Source organism: Ctenopharyngodon idella, chromosome 23 (assembly GCF_019924925.1).
Source record: "Ctenopharyngodon idella isolate HZGC_01 chromosome 23, HZGC01, whole genome shotgun sequence".
Classification (NCBI taxonomy): Eukaryota; Metazoa; Chordata; class Actinopteri; order Cypriniformes; family Xenocyprididae; genus Ctenopharyngodon; species Ctenopharyngodon idella.
In genome coordinates, this window is record NC_067242.1 from 22408898 (window position 1) to 22432578 (window position 23681).

At 37.5% G+C, this 23681-nt stretch overlaps 2 protein-coding genes across 3 annotated transcripts in view; one reads left to right on the plus strand and one right to left on the minus strand.

Annotated features, from left to right (window-relative positions):
- Positions 1–677: 677 nt before the first annotated feature.
- si:dkey-12l12.1 (uncharacterized) lies at positions 678–3908 on the plus strand. The gene is made up of 6 exons (XM_051882761.1): positions 678–858; positions 2278–2304; positions 2800–2880; positions 2984–3091; positions 3312–3371; positions 3450–3908. Exons 1-6 carry the CDS (start codon positions 742–744, stop codon positions 3519–3521), a joined length of 465 nt encoding a protein of 154 aa, XP_051738721.1. The 5' UTR covers positions 678–741; the 3' UTR covers positions 3522–3908.
- A 643-nt stretch (positions 3909–4551) lies between these two features.
- acad11 (acyl-CoA dehydrogenase family, member 11) overlaps positions 4552–23681 on the minus strand; it is an 81288-nt gene continuing 62158 nt past the window's right edge. For both annotated transcript variants that reach the window (XM_051882736.1, XM_051882734.1), the window contains 6 exons: positions 14581–14666; positions 14219–14290; positions 13567–13721; positions 12222–12338; positions 9941–10050; positions 4552–5265 (listed from right to left, as the gene is read on the minus strand). In XM_051882736.1, the coding sequence (XP_051738696.1) occupies positions 5151–5265; positions 9941–10050; positions 12222–12338; positions 13567–13721; positions 14219–14290; positions 14581–14666 (655 nt within the window). In that variant the 3' untranslated portion in view covers positions 4552–5150. The remainder of the gene's footprint in view (positions 5266–9940; positions 10051–12221; positions 12339–13566; positions 13722–14218; positions 14291–14580; positions 14667–23681) is intronic.

A 23681-nucleotide genomic window follows, 5' to 3' on the forward strand; every position in this document is an offset into this window, starting at 1 on the left:
GAAGTAAATCTGAAATTGTGGAAGCTGCCAAACCAGTTTCCTGGCTGTCTCTTCAGCCCTGGGACTGGATGTTTGCCTTTGCCATACCATGTCCTCTATGGGTCTGAGATTTAACTTAATGTGTGTCAGTAAGTGTACACATGTCCATGTGTCTTGTTTATTTAACAGCTTTGTAGTTCTTTTATCTGTATGGGATATTGTGTAAACCCTTTGAACATGCCTTTTCTCGTATAAGGACACAGTAACTTCAAAGCATCCTCGCTATGTTCCTCAGAGGCTGGAATGTGATTATTATGTGACCACAGAAAGCTGCTAAAAAAGGTTTTTCCCCAAACAACCCCACAAATTCCTCCATCTCTTCAGAAACTTTTGGAACAAAAGTTCACCTATTTTACTTTTCAGTTACAACAAACTTTCTCTGTATTCTTGGTCTAGATATATTGTAACCAATCTGTTTGCAAGTGTGTATGATATATTTGTCTGTCTTATAAGAATGTGTGTTTTCTGTGGTTGCAAGCTTTTGGGTTTCTGTTCTTCTAACTGCTTGAATATGTCCGAGGTTTCTCTGCTATGTAGACAACTGCAGATGTGTGTGTATGTGTGTGCGTGTGGTTGGCATGGTCTTTTCTCTCTCATCTCCATCTGGTCTACATTAGGAATGGGAGTATAAAACTATTGCACTAAGAGAGGGAGCTCCACAGAGCCAACGGTCTCTTAACACACTAACACGCTCTTGCAGCTATGGCCACAATGGTGTGGGTCTGTCTGCTTTGTCTTCAGGGTTGTCTGCTTACACATGCTCTGGACTGTATGGGCAGAAGTGTGGATTGCGCCAGCACACAGGTTACAGAAGTCAAGGTAAGGTTTGGTTTGAGATCTTGCATGGCTGGAGAATGCAAAACGCTCCATTTGGGATGTAAAAGCATTGTAAGTGCTTTTCATCATAGTTTGCTTAAAGTGTTTTTTTCACCTGAGCTACAACTGCTTAGCGGTACTTGTACAGTTGGGTTTACTTGTGTAATCACACAATTATAACACATTATTTACATAGTAACAGCACATTAATTACACATTCCATCAAAATACAACTGTGTTAAGTTAATTTCAGGCAAATCACTGAACTCACTATAAGAAACAAGTTTGTGGTCTAAACTGGACTACAGTAAAAGCCTTGGAATGCTTAACCACAAGTTTCCATTCCAGCTTGGTTTTGCGTCACAATGGCAAAGCAAGAGAATAGGGCAATTATACTGGCCATGAGGCATTATGAGTATTTTTAGATATTAAAGGAGGCAGTAAAGACACTGACCAGATGTGTTTGAAGGGTCAGAACCACAGAGACAGATGTCATTTCACTCTTTGCTACTGTGGAGTCTGAAGAGCTGTGACTCAATAGTCTTTCATCCCAAAATACCCTGAAAATAAGAAACGTCTCCAACTTTCCATGGCATTTCAACGTGCCAGAGTGCTACTTGACTTTCCACTTACTAAGTTTTCCATTTCCTCTGTCTCATGTCCAAAGTTAACATACAGACATGAATTCACACCTGTACGTGAACTACAAACACACACATACTCTCTAAGATTGCATTTCTGCTTCAATTTGGTAGGTTCAGATACATTTTCATAGTTTAACAGTACTTGGAAAACAATCATTTCTTTTTCTTGGCTTTCTGAAACAGTAATTTCTAGTGAACTATGTGCTGATCTCTGCTAGATGTGGCTGGTTAATAATGAAAGAAACAAACGCTGTGCTTCTTTAATGTATAAACGAATTATAATTTAAATGAATGCAGTACATTTTAAGATACTGAGGCAGAAAGGGAGGAATGAAATGGAGGAAAAAGTAGAAGTGCTGGGAAAGTTTATTAATCTTATTTCTTTTAGTAACTTTAAATATACTAATTTTGAAATTGAGAACAAATAAATCATTTAATAAAACTAAATAGTGGCTTGGTCGTGAAGACAAAGCATATACAGTATAATGGTATAAGTGCACTGAGAAGCAATATGTTATATAGCGGGCAACTATCAGAGCTTTGATCAATATTTATTTGGTAATATACAGACTCCAAGAAAAGAAAGAAAAATTAAATGGACCAACTGTCTGGCTCAAACGGTCACTATTGTGGATTGTTTTCTAAACAAACAATCTCCAAAGACTGCCATCTTTACAAAACCAACTGTGGAGGCCAGATAAACAATAGCTTGGATCAATAAGTTGCTGTTAAAATAATTCATATCCCAATAATAATCCTCTTTCATGTCCTTTCATAGGTTGAAGAAGATCCCTTCTCTTCTCTGGTGAGTCTGTGGCATTTTTAGTTTAAATGTTTGGGGTCAGTAAAATTTTTAATGTTTTTGAAAAGTCTCTTATGTTCACCAAGGCTACATTTATTTGATTAAAAACACAATAAAAATTGTAATATTGTGAAAACTTATTACAATTAAAAAAAACTTTAAAAAATGCGTACTATTTTAATATATTTTAAAATGTAATGTATTCCTGTGATGGCAAAGCTTTCAACAGTCATTACTCCAGTCTTTAGTGTCACTTGATCCTTCAGAAATCATTGTAATATGCTGATTTGGTGCTCCAGAAACATATTATTATTATCAATGTTAAAAACATTTGTGCTCCTTAATATTTTTATGAAAACTGTGATAAATTTGTATTTATGGTTTGTTTAATGAATAGAAATAGAAAGAACATAATTTTCTGAAATAATAAACATTTATAATGTGACAATTTCTTTGATCATTAAGGCAAATTTGCCAAAATCTATTCTCTGTTCTCAGGTGAGGATGCGAAGACAAGCTCAACTCACTCAACGGCCTGGATCTTACTCAGTCAAAGGATCTCCTAACACACTCATCCAGGTGAGAAACTCATTCATGTAACAGAAGAGAAACACATTTTGTACACTGGGCAGAAAACAAGAGAGAGAATAAAAGTTCATGTTCTTTCTGTTCTGTGCTTTAGACCGACAGGTCGAGGCGACATTTGAATGCCAGTAAGAAGAAGCCCCACAGGTCTCGTATCGGCTCTTACTCACTTCTTTCCCACAACCACGCAACTAACCCACTACAGGTGCATATCCATGACAGCCACAATAACATTTTAAATCACAAAAGATCAAAGTGATTATATAGCCAAATTAGACTAAAAAGACCAATAATATGCAGTTTATCAAAATGGTACAATGGTATTATCATCTACTACCATTGTATCTTGGTACTGTACAGATGTTAAATATGTGGCCACTTCAAAAGGCTGAAAAAATAATAAACTCTGTGGATCTCTGCGACAGGTAGTAAGTGTTCATAGACACTTCGAGGATGTGTCCCATCCAAAAGGGGCTGCATTAAAGGTGAGTTCTCTCAAATATACACACATTTCTGACAATTTAGTGTCAAGGGGTCTAAGTACAGCTCCATCTCTATTTTAGTCTGTGAAGAAGAGATCCAGAAGAAGCGCACCCAAGAGAAAGAAGAATGTGAGGAATAATGCATGCTCATGAGAGCTTCTTTGAAGCACCAGTCCCACACTTACTTCTGCTGGACTTCCTGTTGACTTTCTAACTCATTTAAATCTGAGAAGATGTACTTAAAGAGCATAGACTCTGTTGTGCAGATAATGTGATCACTATTACTGACAATAATTAGATGGTCCCAGAATTTAGAATTAAACACAAAAAACTACTTTAATATGAACATATATGCAGCATACTAAGCTTCAAAACCTGCATAATACTCATTTAAAAAAAAAGTTTATAGTTTAATTATCTTTTTCTAATATGATTCAGAACAATGCTGTACTAAGTTATATAAGTCTATATACACTGCTTTAACAGATATATCTAAAAATCTTTTGTAGATTCCTGAATAAATAACCTTTCTTCAATTTAGATGGTCTGAACTACTTTACATAAAGCTGATTTTATTTCATACTTTAAAGGTTTAAATTAATATTTGGAGAAAAAAAATATTAAAATACCATTTAATCGTTAAAGATTTCACAATGTTTAATATTTAAAAATGTCTGTTCACTGACCGTCTGATGGATATTGCACAAGCTGGAAAGCACTTTCTCAATCTGGCAAGCTCTAATCTGATTGGTTGGTTTTGCCTTCTGGGAGTCATGGTACACATCTTATTTTATTAGGTTTATAGCTTTAGATGTTGATCAAAGAATGATTTCCTACCTAAGTGGGCAATTTTTGGCCAAGTGCACTGAAAAAGTGGAGCAGGCTTCTCTGTTTAAGCGAGACCAGCCAAAAGCCAGTATACTTGCAGACTGCCAGAGCATTTTGGCAGAGAGATCGGTGATGCCCAATTAGAGAGAAAACACTCAGACTATAGCTACAGATGGCCCATTGTTGTCTGTGTGTGCATGTGTCTATAAGTAACCAAACTACCAGCCCACCTGTGCATAATGTCGTTCCAGTTCTGAAGGAGGGACTGAGAAAATGCACCGGCCCAATGCCTGAGTAATTCATTCTGTGACAAAGCACTAGGACAACCGACATAACACATTCATAAACAAACACACACAGTAGCACTAGGGCTTTTATAAACACACCAGATTTCAGGACATCTAAACAAGACTGGGTGGAAGCCATGACACAAGGAGTTGAAGACATGCAATATTTCAGCACACACATTCTTCACACCTGTCTGCTTAAGTCTGTGTGTATGAAAGGAAGAGTGCAGATAGTTAACAAAAAACAGTGCTATAAACTGTGCTCTATAATGTGCTGTATTCCCATTTAGCAAACAGGGACTTTTGATTACAGAATTAAAAATAAAAGAAAAAACATATTATATACATTAATTTATAAAAAATATTTGATCTACATTAAATTTGATTTGTAAGGCAGATGTTGGTGTTAAAGTACAGTCACATTTCAATTAAAGACACAACTTGAACTTCCAAACATTTTCTGTTATGTACGTACTTGTGATATCCCATAATGCATTTCTCATTCATTATAGATTAGCAGCTGGAATTCTTAGAGTATGATTGATTGGTTATTTCTGTTTGAGTAGGTCACTTGGAATCTAATAGCTGTTTTTCTAAGATAGCCTTTAGACATTTTCAGGACATAATCGAGAAGTTTATACATTATGTATGGTTGATTTAAGGTGAATCAGAGTTTAGCTTGGGCTCTTCTCCGTTGGTCTCTGAGCTCCAGGAGAGCAATGGAGGACAAATGAACCTCATCAGGTCCGTCAGCTATGCGCAAAGTCCGTGCATAAGCATACCTATATGAACATATAACCACATAAAAATGCTTTTAATATGACAGCACATCACTGAAAACCTCTAGTAATTCTCAAACAGCTATTAAATATCAAATAGCTGTAACAAGGTTGATGGTATAAAATATAAATGATGTAAAATAAAATGTAAAAATATAGATGGTATAAAATAATAATTAATAATAATATAATTTATCTATTTATGACTTATCAATAAATAATGATACTACTAACACTAGTACTATTATTTTATTAACAATTATTAACATCAATAATAATACATGCATTTTATTATTATTATTAACATCAATAAATAATATGTAACGAATGGATGTGATCAAAATGCTTTAGGCATCATAAAATCTTTCCTTTTCTCCCCCCTTTTGTTCAAACTAAGTCATCGGCCCTAAAGAGTCGCAAAACCAGTTCTCTTCAAAGGCCATTATCACCTCGCCTCCCATGAACGACCTTAGCAGAGTCAGTGTCTGGAGCTCTCTGCAAACTTCAAAGACAGAAGGTGATTCCCTCTCCGCATCACCCATCAACAGACAGTGCCAGCCATTTGGCCAGACACTAGAGACAAACTTTCAATACACATCAGAAAAAGGACATTGACTCCATTTTTACCCACAGTCAAACTGTCCCAACTGTATATATATATTTTTTCCTGTGTTTCATGTATGTCCCTATGTTATATTAGCCTAATTATGATTCTTTAGTTATGCTAGGGTAACTTCAAATGCTGATATCCAGGTGTATGTATCACTGCTTTAATGCCTTCAAATCCACATCTTTCGTGGTATCAAAAGAATCCTCTCTTCATTTCATAATTAATGGTGTGTAGTATGCTATGATAAAATGCATCATAATATTTTTACCATACTTTGTGAAAAACTGCAAAAATTCTCCAGACCAACATAAACATGCAAATAGGGTGACGAGATAGAACAAAGACTTTCTCCTGGTCATCTTTGATTTGTCACCTCAACGAAATGGGTGTGAAGTGATAGGGCCTTTAAGAGTCCTCAAATCAGGTACATCTTTACTCAATCTCTTTTGAGACACCACGTTTCTTGTCTCCTTCCGGCAACTTTATCTTCAAGTTAACTTCGCTGGATTCAGCGTGGATCACCCAGAAGAACCCAAACGAATACTTCAGCGCACTCCTGACAAAATAATCAAGAATCTCCATAATCTACCGCATCTGGACTTATTCAGCAACCGAATTCAATGCTGTTTGCAGCCTTTAGACGCATTTCTAAGTTATTGTGCCGCTTTTAAGGTGACCCTGATTCTTTGATGTTTCTCATAGGTTGTGGTTAACTGATTGTAATCTTGCCTTTCTCCTCTCTCTCTCTTTCTTTACTTCCCTTTACTTTCTTTATTCTGGATATAATCTTTGCTTAGTTTAGTTGTGTGTTTAGCCTAACATATTTTCATATATTAAACCATTACCAATAATAATAATAATAATAATAATGATAACACTTTACAATAAGGTTCATTAGTTGTTAATATAAGTTAACTATATTAATTAACATCAACTAACAATGAAAAATACTTCTAAAGCATTTATTAATCTTAGCTGATGTTGTATCTGTTAATATTATTTAATGGACCTGAACTAACATGAATTAAAAATGAACAGTTGTATTTTTATTAACTAACATTAACTTATGGAACCGTATTGAAAAGTGTTACAATAATAATAATAATAATAATAATAATAATAATAATGTAATGTGAAAAAGTAATTAAATGTGAAAAAACACTGCAAGTCTTCACTTTGTAATTAACCCTCTGGGGTCTGAGGATTATTGGGGCCCTGGAGAAGTTTTGACATGCCCTGACATTTGTGCTTTTTTCAGTTGTTCATAAACATAGTAATGGAAAAAGTGTCATTACACTGTATTCAGCACGAACTTGGCTACCATAATATGTGAGCAACATGTATGTACATGTTTGTATTTTTGAAGGAATAGCGTTTATGCGTGGTTATTGAAAAAACAAAAAACTTAAGTCACTGAAATAATGCCACAAAACTAATATTATATATGTGTTCACAAGACTTCTGGGTATTGGAGGTTGTAGACTAGAATTTTTGCTTCAAAATGATATAAAAATGATCCTGCCTACTCGTTCATATAAAACAATATATTGATTTAAATTTTGTAAGACACTTTTTGTCAAGAAACACAGTATGCGTGGAGGCGTGAATCTTCATGAATAATGCTGTGATTCACACCTGAGAAGACAAAGACCCGCATAATGAGCCCTTTCAGTCAGGTAGGCTGTGTGAAAAAACCCTCTGATAACAGGATCATATCAGCTGTATTAACATAAATAAAATGTCCACTCTTGACAAAAAAAACATGATTTTTGTGATCTCACGCATGCACGTATTATTGCACATGTGAAGAAAATTTTGTATAGGCCTATTATAGTTTAAATTACAGTACCAGTCAAAAGATTGGACGCATTACTATTATAATGTTTTTAAAAGAAGTCTCAAGTCTCTAACCAAATAATGGTTTTCTGTTTTAATATACTTTAAAATATAATGTATTTCTGTGATGCAAAGCACCTGAACATTCATGTTACCTCTATGGCATTCCATATAGGCTATTATATTTGTTATATTATATAGCCTAAATGTTAATGTGCAGTTGACTAACTATACATCATTAAAAAGATCTAAGACTCAAGCTTCATATTTTGACCTCTGTTTTACTCTTATAGTGACCGTAATTTGTTAATAGCCTATGCGTCAGGAGTTATGGTTATGAAAAACGGAGTCATTACCTTTGACAAAACATCCATCAGGGCTTTTAGCTTAAAAGCATGCACATTTGGAGAAATATTGATGGATTCTCATATGTTTTTGTCAATTTTCTATACGAAGGAGTAATATTTATTCAATATTTATTGTCATCACTATGAGCGCTGGATACTGTGTTTTCAATTCATACTTGCAGCCGGAGGGCGCTCTGTGCACATTTAGTCCACAAATGACTCGTTAGAAGAACAGGAATACCATGTGACATTCCAGGAACTAACAGAGGCTTCCAGAGATCGCTAACCATGGCTATAACATGCAGATAAAAACTTTTGAAGATAATAAACACACGATTGCGACGATGTATACATGTATTGCCTCAGAATTTGCGTCTGAATAGCGCTCGCTCCGTGGGCGTGGCCGCATTGCGGATAATGAGCTGACTCACAGACGTCTGACATGTCTCTATTTTCATTCAGATTACATAAACAGAGAATGTTTGTTTTCGATTTGACTTACACGATTTAAAACCTGACATTTCAACATTTCTTTAGACATAAGTCTTATTTTTCTGTGATTAGTATTCACTAAGTTACAGTTCATTTTCTGAGAACTATCAGATTGGACTTCGTTCAGAGGGAGGCGAAAGATCACGCATCTTGTTAGTTTTCTTTATTTTGCAAAGAGCACAACATTTTGTTTTTACTCTGAGTGTACACAAATAAAAGAAGATATTTCACAGATTAAAATGGTGTATAACTCTTAATTGTATGTGCAAAATTGACGGAGTATTTTGAGTCTCTTTCATACTGATAAGAAAAAAAGCAAGGTGGTATTGCCGGCACGACCAGCCGATCTCTGAGTGTTAAATACTGATAAATCCTTATTAAAGCTACAAAAGTTATTCAGTCAAGAGCATTGAATGATTTTCTCTTTTTCTTTTGTTCTTTGAATAACATTAATGACACAGACAGCAGTAGGTATATTAGGATGCTGTCACTTTAAGACCTGACGCACATGACGCAGATCTGACACACAAAAATGGGCATTTTGACAAAATTCATTATTCATTATCTCAAAAAAAAAAAAAAAAAAAAAAAATCCTCAATTTAAAGCTGCAACACTGTCTGAGAAGCGGCTTCTGTTGCAAGCATTTTGAAAAATATTAATTACAGATGTTAAAGGGAATCAGCGTGTCGAATCCGCAGTTCGGAGCGCCAAAGTCACGTGATTTCAGTAGTTTGACACGCGATCCGAATCATGATTCGACACGCTGATTCATAACGCTCCGAATCTTCCTGAAGCACTGTTTTGAAATCAGCCATCACTAAATAAGTCGTTTTTTTTTTTTTTTTTTTTGGCGCACCAAAAATATTCTCGTCGCTTTATAATATTAATATTGAACCACTGTACTCACATGAACTGATTTAAATATGTTTTTAGTACCTTTATGGATGTTGAAAGAGGAAATGTCATTGCTCCCTATGTAGGCCTCACGGAGCCATCGGATTTAAACAAAAATATCTTAATTTGTGTTCCAAAGATCAACAAAGGTCTTATGGGTGTAAAACGGCACGAGGGTGAGTAATTAATGACAGAATTTTTATTTTTGGGTGAACTAACCCTTTAACACTAAATAACATCTCTATATATTCCAAAACCTTGATTATAGATATCATGGTACTCTATGATTCATATATTCATACCTAAATGGCACTGAATATATACACCATGGTATTTTCTTCAAGATAAAAGCCATGTCTTTCAATAGTACTTTACTGAAATACAGTGATACTTGTCACTGTTAGGAACTAGGTTTAAAAACTCATTAACCTCACCTACAAAATTTCAGAAAATACTATATGATGTACACATGTTTTCAGGAAACAATAATTTACTCACATTTCCGCAAGTGGGAAGTCATCAGACACTCCTGCACCTCCATAAACCTGAATGGCACAGTCCACCACCTTACTCGCCATCCTGCCTGCTGCCACCTTTATCATAGCAATCTAATGAGGAAAAATAAATATACCGACAAGGTCAAGAACTTAAACGTGGGTGGCAAACAGATCTGTGTGAATGTGTGTGTTTGTTTTGGTTATGTCCTTTATTTGAGTAGGTCTAATTTAAAAACGTCACACTGGGACCTTTTAGGCACAGACATCTCCACAGGAACATGCAGTAAAACTAATAAGATTTCATCTCACTAACTTAATCCTTGGATGTTTCGTACAATTATAGATCTGTGTGGATCTGGTATGCATCCAACAAGACATTTAATTTTGAATACACAGACATGAGAAGATAAATATGAGATCTGCAATCATGTTCGCTCATCTGCTGGAGGACCGGGCCTCATTATAAACCAATGTGCACGTGTGTATGATTCAGAAACAGGCTGCAAACAGTGATGAGTGTGTATGTATCTACTTTTAAAACCTCCCCAGCAGGAGACGTGCTTAAGGTGTTTGGCTTTTCTCCGAACCCACAATATAAATCAAACACAAGGTGTTGGCTCAGCAAGAAGGAAACAGCAGGTAGGCTAACATTAACAAAATTGTTGCAAGAATGTGCTTCATCACTCTTTAGCAGAAGCCTGAACGCTGTGTTACCGTGACTACAGCCAGCGGGATATGGAGCCCTACTATTTAGGCTGACCCTAGGGAACTGCAATGTGTGCAAATGGCCCCTGCCACAGCTGCAATGGAACACATGGAAGATGGTGAAAAGTGTGTGTGCTGTATATGGATAGAGTTGAGGGCTGAAAGGGGGAACTGGATTAAGACGTTTGTTTTTATTAATGGTTTTAAAAAGGAATGGATTTATTTTCTATTACTTTTTTCATTATTACAGCATATATGGATGTTTTTTGTAATACATCAATACCACCGTCTAGCAGCATTAAGCAGTCTATGTGAATAAACAAATTTCGGGGGCAAATAAAGCCCCTTAATGGAAAAGTTCATTTCTGACCCTGGCCGATAATTAATTAATAGTTAATTTTGTAAACTTTAAGAGGGGCATTAACACAAGCATTTTCAAACTTTTTGATGTCAAAGTATGGATCCTCTAAAAGGGCATGGTGATGGGGAAAAAATGAAATAGAAGGAAAAATTACATTACATTGCTTTTGAGTTTCATGCAAGGGAGCTTTTGTAAACAAATGCAAAACTGGTGATAGAAATAACATATTAATTTCTCTCTTTATTTAAATTTTACCACAAATGTTTAAACAGTATCATTGTTTCCACAAACATGTTAAGCAGCAAAAACTGTTTGCAACATTGATAACAATAATAATAACAAATGTTTCTTGAGCAGCAAAACAACATATTAGAATGATTTCTGAAAGATCATGTGACACTGAAGACTGAAGTAATGATACTGAAAGTTTAGCTTTGTCATTACAGGAATAAATTACATTTTTAAATGTGTAGAAAACAATTATGTACTATTCCTGTACAATATTACTGTTTTTAGTTAAATAAATGCATAATAAATGCCTTGGTGAGCATAAGAGACTTGTTTTAAAAAAATATAATTTGTAATGTTTCCAAAATTTTGACAGGTACTGTATACAGTAGATGACCTCAATGTTAATATGGACCAAAAGCCACACAATTTTCACTTTGATATGATGGAGTCTTTAAAAATAATTATTTTTGACATTGTACAAAAAGCCATTTCTGACAGAGTCAGGCCCGAAAAATCCCAATTTTAAATTTCAATGATATTCCCAGGCTTTCTAAGACTGTATGAACCCTGTTATTATCACACTCTGCTCAGGCTCTACTGCTCTCTGGAGTTGGACACGCCCCATGTGAACATATCACTCCCACAGACACATCAGTTGACGCGGAGTGACAGTAAGAAAGGGGATGAGTTCTGAGATAAACTGCGGGAGTGTCTATGTAGCATATGTGTATGTGTGTGTGTGTGTGTGTGTGTGTGTGTGTGTATGAGATGTTATGCAAGGTCAGTTTGTCAGAGTTGATTTCTGCACATCTTCTATCATTTATTGGAGTGTCAGTTCATGAATTAGGTGGGAGGGACTGAGATCTTTAACAGTGTGAGTGACAGACAGACAGATGTTAATGTGTCAAGTCAGTTTAATTATTTCAAGGGCAATTCAGAGATTTTTACATCATATCAAAGAAAAAATTATAATAATAAACTTTACCTGTTTCCTTGCAGCCTTGTTGCCCTGTGTGTCCAGTGTGTGAGCAGCATGTAATGTTAGCAGACGTGTCTGCGCAATGGCGATTCGACACTCAGCTATCCAATGAGCTACCACCTCCTAGAGCCAGAAACAAACCCCATTATTACACCTGAATATATTACATGCATTAAACCAAACAAAAACTACAGGATTGATTGCAATAAAATGCTTATCCACTGGGCGTCAGTAATGAGCCGTCAGCTATGAGGTAAGGCCAGCCAGCGGTCAATCAGAGCGGATTCCAAAAGATTCCTTTGGCAAGCTTCTTGCATTATTGAGGTCTAAGACTCTCTATGCACAATAATATTTAAACATAAGACTATTCCATTCCATGGTCTATTATACAGTCCTGACAGACATTGAATAGCTTCCTCTACAACACAACCTCAGGATACCCTTGTGAAAAAGAAGTACACTTTAGCATACTTTTATAAAGTGTGCATATTACAAAAATAATAGTCTTCAAAAAATACTAAATTGCAAACTGTATGCTTTTGGACGCTTAGCTGCATTAAAATTATAATCAAAATTATACTGTATTATAGTTAAAAATTATTTTATATGCAATTAGCTGAACTTAAAAGTGATTTTTGTACATTTTTAAATGTAATTTCATAATTACTTCTATTGTCCTTGAAATATGTTTAATGTGTATTACCGAATGTGCTGACAAGCATTTATTGTAAACTAAAATATACTTTAAATGTAATTTCTATTGATGTATTTAAATCATTGTAATTACACATTTGCAATGATGAAGCTGCAATTTAGTATATTTAAAAATATTTATTAAATAATGTATAATGTAAAATAACACACTACAGTTAGTATAATCAAACTATAATCAAAAGTACTTTACGTGTGCTTTAGTATTTTAGTCAAAACATAAATTAAGTGTACTTCTTTAAAGCACGACAGTGTTATTAAAACAATGATTTAAAGCATTTTTTATTATAAACTTTTTAAAAACAGTCATGAAAGTGTATCCTCTTTAAGAGCACTTAAGCTGTCTTCTCATTTTATTAATATTATATTATTTCCAAGGTTTTTGTTTTTTAAATTTTTATGATCTGAAGTACATTACAAGTGCACATTCAATACACTTCTTTTTCACAAGGACATTCTGACCCCAAATCTTCTTTTATTTGCCTGACTTAATTTATTTAATTTAATTTTTATTTATTTTTTCATTTTTCTAATGTTAATGTTGGGTTGTACATCAAAGAGTCCAATCTACCACCAATATATCCAAAGTAGCACACATAACAAACCACAGCAACAAACTTTATGTCAATCACATACGTACATGTTGGTACAGTCTCTTTCCAAAGGCTTGTCTATGAGCTGCACGTTGACATAGCAACTCCAGTGCCCATTCTGCCAGCCCCACAGCCCTCATGCAGTGATGAAGTCTACCTGGCCCCAGTCGTCCCTGAGCGATATCAAAGCCCCGCCCCTCACCTACAAACAACCAATCAGATAGCAAACAATTAATCTAATGAATGAATGAATTAATAAATCAAATGGCAACCAGACAATAATCAGACTGCTGCACAAATATTAATGCAATATTATATTATATAACAATCATAAATATGTGCATGGCAAACTTAGTTATTTTATAACCAGCCTTGGGTATAAAAAAAAAAAAAAAAAATAGGTTGAACCAGACAGTGAATACCCACAAGGCAAGTGTTAAGTGCTTCCTTTAAGGGTTTTAATCAATATCTATTATGGTTTAATAAATGAATTCATAGTGTTCCCAAAAAAAAAAAAAAAAAGCTTATTTCATTCCTGTGAGTAAGTTATTGAAGTTTTTGTGGGTTCATTAATCTGCAAGAAGAGTACATAAACATACTCACACACACATATAATAGGTGCGTAAGTGCGTGCACGCGCACACACACACACACACACACACAAAGAGAGAGAGAGAGATTGTGATGAATGAATCTCACCAAGAAGAATGTTGGAAGCAGGAACTCTCACATTGTCAAAGTGGATCTCAAAATGGCCACCATGGATCGCATCTACAGAGATAAACAATAATTCACTGTATAGTAAAAGCAAGGGAACCCTCTTTAATCTGTGTCATCACATATACTGAAAAGATATGTTGGAAAGCCAGATGTGGAAGAACAGAGAAAATCAAACAGGATGCTGAGAGGGTGAATTTTGTGATAAGGGTGTGAAGCGATAGTGAGACAGCAGCTTTAAAGCACAAAGTTGAAAAAAGACTGTCAAAAGAGAGAATGTGTGAGAGAGTTGAAGATCTGATAAGCTTCATGTGGCACGGCAGATTGTGTTACTCAGAACTCACCGTCCTGTCCGAAAACGGTAAGCGGCCTTATCTTCTTCACTCCTGGAGTTTTCAGAGGGACCAGGATCATGGTGTGCAGCCCATGCCTGAAAAACATTTGCACATTTACACAAACAAAAAACAACACTCCTGAAAGAACAGACAGTAACACTTTACAATGACCATTATTAATATTATTCATTATAATTAAGTAGGAGTTTGTTTTATATACATATTTTACATGGGCCTATATGATTTGTTCACCTCCACTGATGGACAATACTATATGATTAACCAATAGTAGAGGTTGAGTGTTGCTATGCGGTTCTTAAGGTATTCGTAAAGTGTTTTTACCCTGTTGCCCTGTGGTTGCTATGGTGTTTTTGTCAAAAAATTCCACAATCAAGACTTTATGATCTTCTGGCCTCTATTTTGTCTCGTCCATCTTTAATGTGAGTTCAGAATGTTTTCATAACATTGTACATCAAAGGAAATGTACAATGAAGGAAAACTTGATTTCTTTAAATTTTCTACAGTTCAGAAAAAAAGTCTACAGAATGTGCGTGATGTAAGAGATAGTCATGAGATATGAGGGTGAAGCAGTTTTAGCTTCAAACTATTTGGATTTAAATGAAATAAGAGAAAATTCCACCCGCTTTCTCTTTTCAGCTGCCAAGGTCACTATTCACTGCAGGGGAGAAAGCATGCGCTGCTAGACAGAAAGAGAGATGATTCTGAAAGAAAAAAAAAAAAAAAACATGGAGGAGAGAAAAGGAGGAAATTAAAAAGACTCAAGATAGAGCTATGATGCCAATGTCATTAAAAAAAAAAGAATCAAAATATATATTTGCTCCGCAAAGTAAGAGAGCAGTTGACTGAGGCCAATCAATCAAGTGCTTTTCAAGCCCGGTTCTAAGATTTCTTGACTATTCATAGGTTTTGACTGAATTCAAAAGCGATTTTTGCAAATTCAGAATGATTGGAATGAGTGAAATTGGATTAGATTCAAATCCATTTAAAGTAATTTTATTACTTTTTTTTAATGTGTTTCAAGCTGAAAAATAAATTATTTTATTGCACCAAAAGTAATTTGAAAAGGGAACATTAAATATATGTACACAGAGGTCATAAGTTTACCCCTGCAGAATCTGCAATGTCAATAATAAAAAAAAAATTAAAAAAAAAAAAATCACACAAAAATGCATTTTGTTTTTATTTATTACTTCTTTTTAAAATAAGCTATTTCACATAACAGATGTTTACATGTAGGCCACAAGACAAAATAATAACTGAATTTACACAAAAGATCCAGTTCAAAAGTATACATACACTTTTAATACTCTTAATACTGTGTCTCATTACCTGGATGATCAAAAACTTCTTGAGCATCAGTGAATGTTTGCACCTTTTGTAATAGTTGTGTACGAGTCCCTTGGGTCTTAATATCATACAGACACTACTGGAAAGGGTAAGTGAAGGATTTTCTGAAGAACTGCGGCAGTTTAACGGCTCAGAACAAACAAGGGACTCATGAACAACTATCACAAAACATACAAATAGTCGTTGACCATCCAGGTAACAATAGACAGTATTAAAAACTGGTTTAGTTGTATAAATTCAGTTATTATTTTTTTTATCTAGTTGACTATATAAGCATTTGTTATGTAAAATAGTTTATTCATGGCAGTACTATACAAAAAACAAAACAAAAAAAAAAACAAAATGCAATTTATGATCCCTCTTTTTTAATTAATGTTTTGCATATTCTGCAACATGTATGTAAACTTATTATCTCAACTATACAGAGCATCATATGCTTCAGATCTTAAAGTGACAGCAGCCTAATTTACCTGCTCCAGTCTTTCATTAATGTTATTCAATTAACTAATGAAAAAAAGAAAAAAAATCATAAAAAGTATACACCATTTGATAGCGTGCGCAAATACAGGCTGTCGACATACTCTAAAAGGTTTCATCACTGTCCAGTGCCTGCGCAATTTTTCTTCAGAAGTTATGACCAATAAAAATGCCATTGTATTCTTTTGAACTAAATTGCGGCTATCTTATAACCCCCTCCTCACACAAGTCCTTGTCATTGCGGGCATCTGTTGTTGTTGCAGTCTTCTGTATTTTGTTGTTGTTGTTCCGTCTCTTTAATTTAGTTTTCTACTGTGAAACAATGGCCCGGGAACAACTTGTGGAACAACTGATTAGTGCAAAACAAGTTCAATGCACATGTGTGACCTACAAAGTATGCGCGGTAACAAAAATAGGGCAGCACGTGTACAGTACCCATTTACTATTCTGATTATGAAATTTGCGTCAAGCACACTGTACGCGGACCCTCACATATATGTAAAAAACTGAAGGATACTTTGGACTTTACCTGAGTCCACTGAATTGGCTCTATCACTCTCTCTCTTCTCCACCTATTCAGTCAGATCATTTGTGACGTGACAGTGCTTTATTGCCGCCATTTTTGTGACCTGTTTCAGTCTATAGTCGTAGCAGCCACAACTACCAGAGGAAGATCAACAAAACACTCCCAGAAGGTTCACAACAAGGTTACAAAATTCCCGGGATATGTTGTGCTGTTAGCTGTAACAACAGTTGTCAGAGAAACCCCAAACTACAATTTTTTTCGATCCCAAAGGAGTTAGATCGGCGGAATAAATGGATGGCTTCAATCAGAAGGGACCACTGGCAGCCAAACAGCAATGCACAACATAATAACTACTGGGACTGTCAAATACATAACATTATAATGAGGACACTATTGTAATAAAACGTTTCTCTGGGTTTAGTTGTTGTTTCAGTGCGTTGTTGTGGAAAGAGTGCATCTACAACAAGAGTTACGTATTCTGATTAGAACTTAGTTCAAGCTTCACTTGTGCAGATATAAGTCGTAATATTAAGTTTATGTACAAACCCGATTCCAAAAAAGTTGGGGCACTGTACAAATTGTGAATAAAAAAGGAATGCAATGATATGGAAGTTTCAAATGTCAATATTTTATTCAGAATACAACATAGATGACATATCAAATGTTTAAACTGAGAAAATGTATCATTTTAAGGGGAAAATAAGTTGATTTTAAATTTCATGGCATCAACACATCTCAAAAAAGTTGGGACAAGGCCATGTTTACCACTGTGTGGCATCCCCTCTTCTTTTTATAACAGTCTGCAAACGTCTGGGGACTGAGGAGACAAGTTGCTCAAGTTTAGGAATAGGAATGCTGTCCCATTCTTGTCTAATACAGGCTTCTAGTTGCTTAACTGTCTTAGGTCTTCTTTGTCGCATCTTCCTCTTTATGATGCGCCAAATGTTTTTTATGGGTGAAAGATCTGGACTGCAGGTTGGCCATTTCAGTACCCGGATCCTTCTTCTACGCAGCCATGATGTTGTAATTGATGCAGTATGTGGTCTGGCATTGTCATGTTGGAAACATGACAATGTTCCCTGAAAGAGACGACGTCTGGATGGGAGCATATGTTGTTCTAGAACTTGGATATACCTTTCAGCATTGATGGTGCCTTTCCAGATGTGTAAGCTGCCCATGCCACACGCACTCATGCAACCCCATACCATCAGAGATGCAGGCTTCTGAACTGAGCGCTGATAACAACTTGGGTTGTCCTTGTCCTCTTTAGTCCGGATGACATGGCGTCCCAGTTTTCCAAAAAGAACTTCAAATTTTGATTCGTCTGACCACAGAACAGTTTTCCACTTTGCCACAGTCCATTTTAAATGAGCCTTGGCCCAGAGAAAACGCCTGCGCTTCTGGATCATGTTTAGATATGGCTTCTTTTTTGACCTATAGAGTTTTAGGCGGCAACGGCGAATGGCACGGTGGATTGTGTTCACCGACAATGTTTTCTGGAAGTATTCCTGAGCCCATGTTGTGATTTCCATTACAGTAGCATTCCTGTATGTGATGCAGTGCCGTCTAAGGGCCCGAAGATCACGGGCATCCAGTATGGTTTTCCGGCCTTGACCCTTACGCACAGAGATTGTTCCAGATTCTCTGAATCTTTGGATGATATTATGCACTGTAGATGATGATAACTTCAAACTCTTTGCAATTTTTCTCTGAGAAACTCCTTTCTGATATTGCCCCACTATTTTTCGCCGCAGCATTGGGGGAATTGGTGATCCTCTGCCCATCTTGACTTCTGAGAAACACTGCCACTCTGAGAGGCTCTTTTTATACCCAATCATGTTGCCAATTGACCTAATAAGTTGCAAATTGGTCCTCCAGCTGTTCCTTATATGTACATTTAAATTTTCCAGCCTCTTATTGCTACTTTTTTGGAATATGTAGCTCTCATGAAATCCAAAATGAGCCAATATTTGGCATGACATTTCAAAATGTCTCACTTTTAACATTTGATATGTTATCTATATTCTATTGTGAATAAAATATAAGTTTATTAGATTTGTAAATTATTGCATTCCTTTTTTATTCACAATTTGTACAGTGTCCCAACTTTTTTGGAATCGGGTTTGTAGTATAAAAATCGGATTAATCTTATATAGGATGTTTCGTTGAGGTAAATAACCCGCAGCACTTCATTGTACTGTTGATCATCTTTAGCTTCAGCGTGCACTCTCAAACAGCAATGCAAAACATTAATAACTATGATTGGGGCTGTCGTATACATAACATTATAATTGTATACACTATTGTAATAAAACATTGTGAATTCTTTGGGCTTAGTTGCTGTTTTTCAGAGTGCTGTTACAAAAAGAACGCATCCACAACAGGAGTTGCTACATTCTGACTATGCAACTTAGTTAAAGTTTATCTGTGCGTGATTTTGTGCAAACATAAGTTGTAATATTATGGTTATTTTGTATAAATATCTGATTTATCTTATATACAGTATCTCACAGAAGTGAGTACACCCCTCACATTTTTGTAAATATTTTATTATATCTTTTCATGTGACAACACTGAAAAAATGACACTTTGCTACAATGTAAAGTAGTGAGTGTACAGCTTGTATAACAGTGTAAATTTGCTGTCCCCTCAAAATAACAATAAATGTCTAAACCACTGGCCACAAAAGTGAGTATACCCCTAAGTAAAAATGTCTAAATCGGGCCCAATTAGCCGTTTTTTCTCCCCGGTGTCATGTGATTCATTAGTGTTACAAGGTCTCAGGTGTGAATGGGGAGCAGGTGTGTTAAATTTGGTTTCCCTTTCGAAAGGGAACTCTACACTGCGTTTGAATACGCTATGGGGAACACCATCACGTGAACTGGTGTCTGAAAGCAATTGTCAAATCCTACCAATCCTATTGGCCGGCAACAGCATATGACGTCATCATAGCGCGACCCGGAAGTATATAAGGGGCGCCTAGAGAACCAGTCAGTGTCTTTTCGTCTTCAGGGACTGTTCTGTCTGTTTGGCGATTGCTTCGAATCTGGTAAGAAACATTCTACTATGTCTGACAAACGTTTCAGAAAGTCTGCTGATCCCTTCAAAGCCTCCCTGCCCTGCGTATGCGGAACTGCTTGAAGTTATGGAACGCACTTCTGGCAGACTGCAGTTGCCATGGGAGCGCGTTAAGAGAGGGGCCGCACGCAGACGGCTTGACGAGCGGTTCCTTTCTGGCCATAACAAAGCAGCCCCCGTGAGCCTTCCATTCCTTCCTGATCTTTATGTGGAGATCGAGAAGGCATGGAAGAACCCATATTTGGCTCGTATTCATCTGCATCAGCAGGTGAATTTCGCTGATGTGGAGGGATTGAGCCAGCATGGGTATGTGTCGATGCCCCCTATTAACGAGACGTTTGCGAACTATCTCGTCACTGGGCAGGCCCTGACACTGAAAGCTCCGGTCCTGCCTTCTAAGCCCCTTAAAGTGACCTCTCGCTTGAATGGCAGGGCATACACAGCAGCGGGTCAGGCTGGTGCGGCCTTACACACCATGGTGGTATTACAGGCCTACCAAGATGAGTTGCTGAAGGATCTGGATCAGGGGCAGGGTCTGTCCCCTGAGGTGGTAGAAGAGCTGCGCTGCACCAAGGATTTGGCTCTCCGGGCCACTAAGCAAACCGTTGCTTCGATTGGGAGATCGATGGCAGCGATGGTGGCCACGGAGAGACACCTGTGGTTGAACTTGGCTGACATCAGGGAGAAAGAAAAGGGCTTTCTCCTCGATGCACCGCTTTCGCCCTCTGAACTTTTTGGTACCTCCGTCGAGGCGGTGGTGGGAAAGTTCAGAGAGGTGAAGGCGTGCTCGGCGGTGTTTAAGTACTGCATACCGCTCAGATCCAATTCTGGGCCCAGACAGACAGGAGATCCTGGCCCATCCCGATTCGAGGATCGGAGACAGGGCCAGAGGTCCAGTGTTGCCTCTCAGGCACCTCCTCCTCCTCGGAGTAAGTCCCAGAGAAGGCGGGACTCTAGGAAGAAGAAGCAGGATCTGAGGGAGGAAATCAACCACAGACACCAGCAGCGTCAGTGATTGATTTCCTCTCTGCGAGGATAGTTCTCTTCTACCCTCTCCTCTCTTCCACCTTCTGGTCATAGAATTTTAATGTTACACACTCAGGCTTCCTTACAGTCAGGCTGAGGACAGGGCCCATGATGAATATGATTCTGATGGCCCACCTTCTGGCTTGATAGTAAAAAGTCTCCTTTAGGCTGAAAGGACCCTAGATTCCATCCCTTACACGATAGGAGTCTTCGAGCCGCAGGAAGGTAAGCTGGTCTATATTCACATTATAGTATATCTGACCTTAAGTTTTCCTGTATGGGTTTTCCTGGGCGTGTAGAGAGGAAAATTAGATTAAGGGGTTTTAAGGGCTCTGAAGTTTTAAAACCATTAGGTTGGCTTGAACGATTGTTTTGGCTTGGCAAACAAAATGGCCGCCTTTACAGCCACCATTGGTAGAGTAGCTTCTCCTCTGGTTATAGCTAGAGTTGTTTTGAGGTTAGCACTCTTCACTTCAGATAGATCTATGTCTAGTGTCGGCCTCCTGGCCGCCTGACATTGTTGGCTTGGGTTGAGCTTTGCTCCTTTGAGCTCTTAATTTAGAGTTTAGAGTGGCCTCTTCTCTCATGAGTTTGTAGACTGAGTTTTAGCCCCAGGCAGATCTATGCTTATGTGTGGCCCTATGGGCCCACAGCTTAGCTGGCCTAGGCTAAGAGCTAGGGTTAGGTGTTTGCTTTGCATTCCCCCTTGTATCTTTACTTCCCTTGTTAGGTTGTATAGTTTCCTAGTTCTGGCCTCCTCTTTCTGAGTTGTCAGGCCAAAAAGCCCTTTACCCCTTGTAGTGTAGGTGCAAGATAGATAGCAGCTAAGGTAGCGGGCTATCATTAGCCTCCCTTGTGCCGTTGTCTCAGGTGGTAGGCCCCTTATCTTTAGGTGGATAAGAGAATGCTAGTGTTGCGTAGGCCCCACTTGTCTAGAATTTTCATTCGTACTGTGTTTGCCTTCCCCTTGAACCCCTTGAATTAACATTCAAGCTTAAGTGTAATGGTGTCAGCTTTATCCAGCTCCTGTTCCCTAGGGTTCAGTACAGATGTGTAAACTTCTAGTTGGTATAAGGCATCCATCCTTGTGTTCAGGATGGCATGAATGAAGATAAAGCATCACTTTCATGCTTTAAGTTCTAGTTTTTGCCCTACACAATGTGAACTATACTCTATTGCTGCCACAGGTTAGCACCTGTTTCTGTAGTAGTAGGCTTGTTTATGGCCTCCTTCAGAGCATGGTGATTATTTTGTACTCCCCTTGCATTAAGAGTAAAGTTGTTTGCTGAGTACATGGCCTGCTGGAATGCATAGCTCAGGTTGAGTTCGCCTTGGGAACCTCACTAGTCAGTTTGGTTCCTTTGTTAGCTCCCTTACAGTTCATACACTGCCACAAGAATTCTGTTGCATTATTTGAATTTAAAGGCTTTCGTCAGATAAGCCTCTTTCTAAGCACTGTAGCTTGTAAGTGTCACAAGCTTTTGTTGGTGGATGTTTTTGGTCAGAGTTTCGCTCACTTAGAATTTAGACACTTCCACAGGTTTATGTCCATGTCTGTTGAGGTGGTAGGCCGGTTTTGGGCCTCCTTTAGAGCACGTTAATATATTTATTTGTACTCCCCTACTTCAGGGTTTACAGTATTGTTACTGAGTACATTGCCTGTTGGAATGTGTAGATTTAAGCTCAGGTTGAGTTAGGTAACCTCACTTTACTGTTTGGTTCTCAGATTGGGCTCCCTTAGAGCTTAGACAGATGCCACTAGCTGACGCCACGTGTCTTCTGGAGTCGCAGGCCCCGGTTTGGGCCTCCTCTAAGAACATGTTGGCGCAGGCTTGTTGTGGATGTTCACACTGCCACTGGCTGACACCCGTGTCTCCTGGAGTAGCAAAGTGTTAAGTGCTTTACTGAGTACATTGCCTGTTGGAATGTGTTGTTTGATATTAAGCTCAGGCTGAGCTAATAGTTAACCTCACTAATTAGTTTGGTTCTATATGTGGCTCCCTGAGAGCTTAGTAATTGCCACTAGAAGTGACTGCACATGTCATTCTGAGTTGTAGGCCCCGTTTGGGCCTCCTTCAGAGCATGATGGCGTAGGTTTGTACTCCTCTTGCTTTAAGAGTAAAAAGGTGTTTATTACCGAGTACATGACCTGGTGGTATGTTGGCTCAGGTTGAATTAAGCTAGTTAACCTCACTTGATAAGTTTGGTTTTTCTACTTGGCTCCCTTAGAGCTTAGGACACTGCCGTGAGCTGATGCCACGTGTCTGGAAGTCGTAGGCCCTTTTTTGGGCCTCCTGCAGGACGTGTTGGCATATGTGGTACTCCTCTTGCTTTAAAGAGTAAAAAGTGTTTTTACTGAGTGCACTGCTCGTCGGATTGTGTTAGGTAGACTGTTATGTGGGCACCCTCAGTCTAGTCTGCTGGATTTGCTTATCAGCAAGCAAGCTGTTCAGGTGCATGGCCTTCACAGGCCTCCCTTTAAGCTTCCTCCTCCTGTTTCTGGGTGTTCTCTATGCAGACTAGCGCATGCTGGCCTTTAGCAAGGCTGCTGTGATATATTTCTACACGTGTAGAATTTGTGTCATGTGGCAGGCCCCCTCTTGGGCCTCCATGATTTTGTGCCTTCAGTACGGTT